Source organism: Dendrobates tinctorius, unplaced genomic scaffold, assembly GCF_039654945.1.
Source record: "Dendrobates tinctorius isolate UK_male_01 unplaced genomic scaffold, ASM3965494v1 ptg000081l, whole genome shotgun sequence".
Taxonomy (NCBI): Eukaryota; Metazoa; Chordata; class Amphibia; order Anura; family Dendrobatidae; genus Dendrobates; species Dendrobates tinctorius.
Genome location: NW_027361749.1, coordinates 15147408 through 15157056, shown reverse-complemented (window position 1 = coordinate 15157056; position 9649 = coordinate 15147408). Strand labels below are relative to the sequence as shown.

General features: G+C 49.6%; 1 protein-coding gene across 1 annotated transcript; it reads left to right on the top strand.

Annotated features, from left to right (window-relative positions):
• Positions 1–2793: 2793 nt before the first annotated feature.
• Positions 2794–8536, top strand: SNAI2 (snail family transcriptional repressor 2). Its single transcript, XM_073583785.1, has 3 exons — positions 2794–3003; positions 4838–5380; positions 7633–8536. The coding sequence occupies exons 1-3, from the start codon at positions 2925–2927 to the stop codon at positions 7812–7814; spliced, it is 804 nt and encodes a 267-aa protein (XP_073439886.1). The 5' UTR covers positions 2794–2924; the 3' UTR covers positions 7815–8536.
• Positions 8537–9649: the final 1113 nt, after the last annotated feature.

Here is a 9649-nt window from a genome sequence, read left to right as displayed (position 1 = left end):
CACATCACAGCCGGAAACAGCAGCACCCTTCCGGGAAGTGCCGCAGTAGGAGGTAAATGTACCCTTTTTTTAAAGGGAATCTGTCACCTATTTTTTCGAGTATCAGCTGCCGGAACCGCCATCAGGGGCTTGTCTACAGCATTCTGTAATGCTGTAGATAAGCCCCCGATGTAACCTGAAAGATAAGAAAAACGCGTTATATTATACTCACCCAGGGGCGGTCCAGTCTTGGTCCGATGGGTGTCGCGGTCCGGCGCCTCCCATCTTCTAACGGTGACATCCTCTTCTTTGCTTCCCGTCGTGGCTCCTGCACAGGCGCACTGATCTGCCCTGTTGACGGCAGAGCAGAGTACTGCAGTGCGCAGGCGCCAGGAGAGGTCCAGCGCCTGCGCACTGCAGGACTTTGCTCTGCCGTCAACAGGGCAGAGCAGTGCACCTGTGCAGGAGCCACGACGGGAAGCAAAGAAGAGGACGTCACCGTTAGATGGGAGGCGCCGGACCGGACCACGACACCCATCAGACCAAAACCGGACCTGGACCGCCCCTGGGTGAGTATAACTCATTTTTCTTCTCTTTCAGGTTACATTGGGGGCTTATCTACAGCATTACAGAATCCTGTAGATAAGCCCGATGGCTGTGCCAGCAGCTGATACGCGAGAAAATAGGTGACAGATTCCCTTTTATGAAGGTCCTTATTTAGATTAAACTGGGGTTGTCCGTTATTGAAAAGCCCCTTTACACTTTGCCAGCCCCTGATAATTAATCAAAGGAGACTGGTGACTATATGTCTATATATGAATTATTCCAGATCATCTCTTTGGTTTCCTCAAACAGGTGTCGCCTAAGGGGCAGACGCCACAATAGTATGCAACTTCATGCAAGGCCGCTGCCGAAGCCATGCCAGGAGCTTATTTCTTCCCAGATTCTACAAGGATTTATGAGCAGTGCACCTATTATTGATGATTTAGGTCCCGCTGTCCCCAAACGGGAGCATGAGCACTCACCAATTCCAGGTGCTGATGGGGAAACTGTGGCACTGGGACCAGAAAGACTTGTGGAAGCGATGCCTTCATGGCTCCTGTGGCTTTTATTGCTAAAGAAGCAGATCAGGACCAAAGGATCAGAATGTGGTGACCGCAGCGGGCAGCTCGATTGGTGACTGTGTTGGGCAGCTTGATTGGGGACAGCGCTGGGGTTGGTGACAGCACCGGGCAGCTCAAATGGTGACCGTGTCGGTGTTGGTGATAGCGCCGGGCTGCTCGATTGGTGGCATTGCCGGGGTTGGTGCTAGCGCCAGGCAGCTCAACTGGTGACAACGCTGGTATTGGTGACAGCGCCAGGCAGCTCGATTGGTGACAGCGCCGGGCAGCTCGATTGGTGACAGCTCCGGGGTTGGTAACTGGGCCAGGCAGCTCACCTGGTGACAACGCCAGTGTTGGTGACAACGCCGGGCAGCTCCACTGCTCAGCACATAGGGCAGAGAGCAGAGATGAGGGGCTCAGCAGATGATAGCCATGGAGCTGTCAGAGGAGAGGAGCGGCACTGCAATGGGTCAGGGCTGCTGAGGACGGAGGGGGCTTTACTGTTTGATACATGGAGAGGGGCTCACACCTGCAGGTTGCCCCTGTGCTCAATCAGGGACCTGGGGTGCAGCAGCCGATGCCACTGACGGAGACGAGGGTGCAGCTGTGCCAAGAGCTGACATTGCCCATGTAGCCCAGCCTCCACAGGCACAGGGGGTTAGCCATGTACCATGGGAGTCAGCCATGCATCATGGGGATCAGCCATGTACCATGAGGGTCAACCGTGCACCATGGGGGTCAACTGTGTACCATGGGAGTCAGCCATGCACCAGGGGGTCAGCCATGTACCATGGGGTTAGCCGTGCACCATGGGGGTCAACTGTGTACCATGGGAGTCAGCCATGCACCATGGGGGTCAACTGTGTACCATGGGATTCAGCCGTGCACCATGGGGGTCAACTGTGTACCATGGGATTCAGCCATGCACCATGGGGGTCAACTGTGTACCATGGGAGTCAGCCATGCACCATGGGGGTCAACTGTGTACCATGGGAGTCAGCCATGCATCATGGGGGTCAGCCATGTACCATGGGGTTAGCCGTGCACCATGGGGGTCAACTGTGTACCATGGGAGTCAGCCATGCACCATGGGGGTCAACTGTGTACCATGGGATTCAGCCATGCACCATGGGGGTCAACTGTGTACCATGGGAGTCAGCCATGCACCATGGGGGTCAACTGTGTACCATGGGATTCAGCCGTGCACCATGGGGGTCAACTGTGTACCATGGGATTCAGCCGTGCACCATGGGGGTCAACTGTGTACCATGGGATTCAGCCATGCACCATGGGGGTCAACTGTGTACCATGGGAGTCAGCCGTGCACCATGGGGGTCAACTGTGTACCATGGGATTCAGCCGTGCACCATGGGGGTCAACTGTGTACCATGGGAGTCAGCCATGCACCATGGGGGTCAACTGTGTACCATGGGAGTCAGTTATGGGGGTCAGTTATGATCGCTACTTACCACCTAAAGAGTTCTGAACAGAGAGCGCCCGCCTGCCCCTCCCTGCTCCGCGTGCGACCCCCACCCCCAGCTACCAATCCCCGCCAGGAGTAATTTAACCCTTCGTACGGTCAGGGGCTTCCCACTTACACAGTGCGCCCCCTTGTCAGGATGTGAAACTTGAGAGAAGTTGTTTAGTGTCAGGATGATGATTGGATCCTTCCCTCCGATCCCTCCCAGGACGGCGGTGTGACAGGAGAGGAGCGGCCGCCCCGGCACCTGACTATTTACCAGCACGGAGTGCAGCCAGTGTCACTCCAGCCCGAGCCGCGCTCACACCATGTTATAGAGGCTGCAGCCGCCGACAGGACCGTTACTTCTCCCAGCACTGAAAATGCCGCGCTCCTTCCTGGTGAAGAAACACTTCAACTCCTCCAAGAAGCCCAACTATGGGGAACTGGACAGTCACACAGGTAACGGCCGGGACGGCGGCACATGTCTGCAGGCTGGGGGGCTTCTAACCCCAGAGCGGGGGGCACTGGGGTATTAGTGTCTGCACGTGTGTGTGTATATACCCATATATATATGTCCTGCATATCCCATATAGATGTGTAATGCGTGTATATATATACACATTGTAATCTGCTCCCCATATACATATCTCTATGCCCTGCACACCCCATATATTGTTTATACCCTATATATTTGTGTATACATGTGTATATATAGATGAGTATGCTCCACACACCCCATACACATATATGTGTATACCCTATGCACTGCATATATGTGTATATAATATGTCTGTATGCCCCACACACCCCATATACATATATGTGTATACCCTATGCACTGCATATATGTGTATATAATATGTCTGTATGCCCCACACACCCCATATACATATATGTGTATACCCTATGCACTGCATATATGTGTATATAATATGTCTGTATGCCCCACACACCCCATATACATATATGTGTATACCCTATGCACTGCATATATGTGTATATAATATGTCTGTATGCCCCACACACCCCATATACATGTCTGTATGCCCCACACACCCCGTATACATGTCTGTATGCCTCACACCCCATATACATGTCTGTATGCCCCACACACCCCGTATACATGTCTGTATGCCCCACACACCCCATATACATGTCTGTATGCCCCACACACCCCATATGCATGTCTGTATTCCCCACACACCCCATATGCATGTCTGTATGCCCCACACACCCCATATACATGTCTGTATGCCCCACACACCCCATATGCATGTCTGTATGCCCCACACACCCCATATACATATGTGTATATAATATATATGTCTGTATGCCCCACACCCCGTATACATGTCTGTATGCCCCACACACCCCATATACATGTCTGTATGCCCCACACCCCATATACATGTCTGTATGCCCCACACCCCGTATACATGTCTGTATGCCCCACACACCCCATATACATGTCTGTATGCCCCACACCCCGTATACATGTCTGTATGCCCCACACCCCATATACATGTCTGTATGCCCCACACCCCGTATACATGTCTGTATGCCCCACACACCCCATATGCATGTCTGTATGCCCCACACCCCGTATACATGTCTGTATGCCCCACACACCCCATATACATGTCTGTATGCCCCACACACCCCATATGCATGTCTGTATGCCCCACACACCCCATATACATGTCTGTATGCCCCACACACCCCATATGCATGTCTGTATGCCCCACACACCCCATATGCATGTCTGTATGCCCCACACACCCCATATACATGTCTGTATGCCCCACACACCCCATATACATGTCTGTATGCCTCACACCCCATATACATGTGTGTATATAATATATATGTCTGTATGCCCCACACACCCCATATACATGTCTGTATGCCCCACACACCCCATATGCATGTCTGTATGCCCCACACACCCCATATACATGTGTGTATATAATATATATGTCTGTATGCCCCACACACCCCATATACATATGTGTATATAATATATATGTCTGTATGCCCCACACCCCATATACATGTGTATCCCCTGCACACCACATATGTATATATTATATACGTGCATTAGGAAGTGGCAGAGCCAAGTGCACAACTCCTCTGATAACGCAATGAACTATTAGGGCTGCAGGTCACTCCTACATTATGAGCCACATAGTGACAGGCTCGGCTCTGCTACATCTGTACGTTTATGTCATGTGTATGGAGACGTGTCCCCTTCTTCCGTGCATTCCTCACATATGTTGTGTTTCCCTCCATACAGCAGTCCTGATCTCGCCGTTCCTGTACGAGAGGTACCCGGTGGCAGTGATCCCACAGAGCGACCTCCTCAGCTCAGTCGCCTACAGCCCAATTACAGTATGGACCAGCCTGCTCCCCCCTCCCCTCCCCAGTGACCTGTCACCCCTGTCCGGATACCCCTCATCACTGGGACGGATCAGTCCTCCTCCTCAGTCCGATACCTCATCCAAGGACCACAGCGGCTCTGAGAGTCCAGTCAGCGATGAGGAGGAGCGGCTCCAGGTGAAACTGTGTGACCCTCATTCCATAGAGGCGGAGAAGTTCCAGTGCAGCGTGTGCAGTAAGAGCTACTCCACGTTCTCTGGACTGGCCAAGCACAAGCAACTACACTGCGATGCCCAGGCGAGGAAGTCGTTCTCCTGCAAGTACTGTGACAAGGAGTACGTCAGTCTGGGGGCACTGAAGATGCACATCAGGACCCACACCTTACCCTGCGTGTGCAAGATCTGCGGGAAGGCCTTCTCCAGGCCCTGGCTGCTGCAGGGACACATCAGGACTCACACTGGTAAGAAACCGATCTCATGTCATATGTCTACGTGTGTACAGAGGCAGGGAGCCCTCACCAATAAGCCATTTCCATCATTCCTTAGTCTCCATTGCCCTTTACAGTCCCACGTACAGTGCTAGTGATCACTCTGTGTAAGCCGTGGCTGCAAGTCACCATTATCATTGCTGCAGATGGAAACTACTACACCACCCAGCAGACACTGCCGTGGGCACACTCCAGATAGGCCAACTATGCGGATACTGGTAGTGTGGAATAGCTGTCATATTTAGTGACCTGTGGTCAGGACATGCATAGACTTGTAGTTCTACAGCACTGCCAGTTATGGTTTATGTTACTGTGTGGTATATATAGGGCTGATGCTTTCTGCAGCAGTGCGCCGATTACATCCATGTCTGTGCCCTATGACTCCTTGTGTTCTACTTTCTGTGCCCTATGGCTCCTTGTCTTCTACTGTCTGTGCCCTATGGCTCCTTGTCTTCTACTTTCTGTGCCCTATGGCTCCTTGTATTCTACTTTCTGTGCCCTATGGCTCCTTGTATTCTACTTTCTGTGCCCTATGACTCCTTGTATTCTACTGTCTGTGCCCTATGGCTCCTTGTATTCTACTGTCTGTGCCCTATGGCTTCTTGTATTCTACTGTCTGTGCCCTATGGCTCCTTGTCTTCTACTTTCTGTGCCCTATGGCTCCTTGTCTTCTACTTTCTGTGCCCTATGGCTCCTTGTCTTCTACTTTCTGTGCCCTATGGCTCCTTGTATTCTACTTTCTGTGCCCTATGGCTCCTTGTATTCTACTGTGTGTGCCCTATGGCTCCTTGTATTCTACTGTGTGTGCCCTATGGCTCCTTGTGTTCTACTGTCTGTGCCCTATGGCTCCTTGTACTCTACTTTTTGTGCCCTATGGCTCCTTGTCTTCTACTTTCTGTGCCCAATGACTCCTTGTATTCTACTGTCTGTGCCCTATGGCTCCTTGTATTCTACTGTCTGTGCCCTATGGCTTCTTGTATTCTACTGTCTGTGCCCTATGGCTCCTTGTCTTCTACTTTCTGTGCCCTATGGCTCCTTGTCTTCTACTTTCTGTGCCCTATGGCTCCTTGTCTTCTACTTTCTGTGCCCTATGGCTCCTTGTCTTCTACTTTCTGTGCCCTATGGCTCCTTGTATTCTACTTTCTTTGCCCTATGGCTCCTTGTATTCTACTGTCTGTGCCCTATGGCTCCTTGTACTCTACTTTCTGTGCCCGAGCTCCTTGTATTCTATTTTCTGTGCCCTATGGCTCCTTGTATTCTACTGTCTGTGCCCTATGGCTCCTTGTATTCTACTGTCTGTGCCCTATGGCTCCTAGTCTTCTACTTTCTGTGCCTGAGCTCCTTGTCTTCTACTTTCTGTGCCCTATGGCTCTTTGTCTTCTACTTTCTGTGCCCGAGCTCCTTGTATTCTACTTTCTGTGCCCTATGACTCCTTGTATTCTACTTTCTGTGCCCTATGGCTCCTTGTACTCTACTTTCTGTGCCCTATGGCTCCTTGTATTCTACTGTCTGTGCCCTATGGCTCCTTGTACTTTACTTTCTGTGCCCTATGGCTCCTTGTATTCTACTGTCTGTGCCCTATGGCTCCTTGTATTCTACTGTCTGTGCCCTATGGCTCCTTGTATTCTACTGTCTGTGCCCTATGGCTCCTTGTACTTTACTTTCTGTGCCCTATGGCTCCTTGTACTCTACTGTCTGTGCCCTATGGTGCCTTGTATTCTACTTTCTGTGCCCTATGGCTCCTTGTATTCTACTTTCTGTGCCCTATGGCTCCTTGTATTCTATTTTCTGTGCCCTATGGCTCCTTGTATTCTACTGTCTGTGCCCTATGGCTCCTTGTACTATACTTTCTGTGCCCTATGGCTCCTTGTATTCTACTGTGTGTGCCCTATGGCTCCTTGTATTCTACTGTCTGTGCCCTATGGCTCCTTGTATTCTACTGTCTGTGCCCTATGGCTCCTTGTACTCTACTTTCTGTGCCCTATGGCTCCTTGTACTCTACTTTCTGTGCCCTATGGCTCCTTGTATTCTACTATCTGTGCCCTATGGCTCCTTGTATTTTACTTTTTCCGCCTCAGGCAGATCGATTTGTATATACTGTAGATTGAGGACATATAGGAATTCACGTGAACTCCATGCAGATTTTGCCCACTTGGCATATATGGATTAAGCTGTATAGACCTTTATTCTAACCTTGCCTTTTACATCTCTATCTTCTTCTGCAGGAGAAAAGCCTTTCTCATGCCCTCATTGCAACAGAGCCTTTGCGGACAGGTCGAACCTCAGAGCCCACTTGCAAACCCATTCAGATGTGAAAAAATATCAGTGCAAAAGTTGTTCGAAAACTTTCTCCAGAATGTCCCTGCTCCACAAGCACGAGGAGTCAGGCTGCTGTATAGCGCACTGAGACTTTCCAGTCTACACATGTTTACCAGGACTACCAAAGCTCATTCCAGGTTCCTGCTGCTGCGAGGCATGGGGACTCAGCCAAAGGTATTTTACCTCTTCCGACCAATGAAACAAGCCAAACCAATTCCTCCGAAACATGAAAAGATCCGTACTGCTCACAGGCCCCGAATACCTGGACGCCATTCTTGCCTTAATCATTTCAGCCGGATAGTATTTGTGACTCTACTCCGCAGTATCTCAGGTGCCTTCTCAGCCGGACACAAGTGTCTTCTCATTGTGCTCAGGACAATGGACACTGACAAGATTTCTTCCGAGACTTTACACTATGCAAACCATCTTATCAATCTCATTGGAGGCGAAGCAGAACACACACAGTGCAGATTGTGCATCTATCACATTGGGACGGATCTGCACAGATCAAATTTTTATTATGGGAGCAAGTGCAAAAATGAGGGTTTACCAGAGGGCAAAACTTTAGATTCTGAAGTGCACAAAGAAAATGCTCTGTCCGTTTTCAGCCTTCTTGGCGTAAACCCTTCTGTGCCTTTTTTTTATATAATAATTTTGTAAAATATGTGAATATATTGTAAATTGTTATATTTTTATATGTTTTAAGTGAGCGGTGAGCGTGCTGCGCGGCAACTTGAAGAATGAGAGCTATGCAATTTTTTTTTACTAGTCGTTTTTTAAATAAATGAAAATGTTTTGGATACATAAAAACCGTGGTTTTCGTGTTATATTGAAGGGTCGGGAGGAGCTGTCGATATGTTCTCTAATCACGTAAAAGTGTGCGGTAATCGATCTTGGAAATGAAAGGGTTATTCTTGTCTTATACATTTAGGAAATATTGCTAGAACACAAGGTCACTTTATGATTAGTGGTGGGCCGAACTCTGGGCCCCGCATCAATCCCGATAATGTACCGGACATGGTTCAGTGCTGCTCCCTGATGCTGTGCAGGGATCTGCAGCAGCGCTCTGTTACCTTGAATGGGACGACATTGTAGTTTCCGAGGGTAAAAACAGTGGCGTGCATACAGGGTTAGGGCAGGTGCAGATGAGCATATCTTCGTGCTGAGAGCGATCTAATAAAACGCCGGATCGCACTTGGACCAATGTTATTCTATAGGGTGGTGCACACATCCGCTTTTTTCCTCGGACCGACCGTCGAAGGAAAAAATTCTTACATGCACCATTTGCAGCCATAAATTGGAGCCCACTCGGCCATGCAAGTCAGTGTGTCCGTGGGACACATCAGACCACATGTGAGTGCACCACAATTTCACAGACTCACACAATGGAGACATTTTATTTTTCCATCTTCTCCACATCCGAGAAAATCCGTTTGATCAGAGAGTGATTAGCATAATCGGACCAAATTTCCGGGATGATAGAAAACACGATCGTGTGACCCTGGCCTTAAAGTAATGTTGCCTCTCTATAAGGGACTAAATATTCAGAGGCCCACCAATGATAAGGTTATGGGATGTTATGCCCATAGAATGAATTCGGCGCACTCAGTATTTTTTATTTTACTCATTTATATAGCGCCATTAATTCCACAGCACATTACAGACATCATCACTATCCCCATGGGGCTCACAATCTAAATTCCCTATCAGTATGTCTTTGGAATGTGGGAGGAAACCCACGCAAACACGGGGAGAACATACAAACTCCTTGCAGATGTTGTCCTTGGTGGGATTTGAACCCAGGACCTCAGCACTGCAGTGCTAACCACTGAGCCCCCGTGCCGCATAGTCATCCCCATTGACTTCAGGGGTGCTTTCCAAAAGCAGCAGAAAGTCATGGGAACTGTCCGTAAATACAAGTAA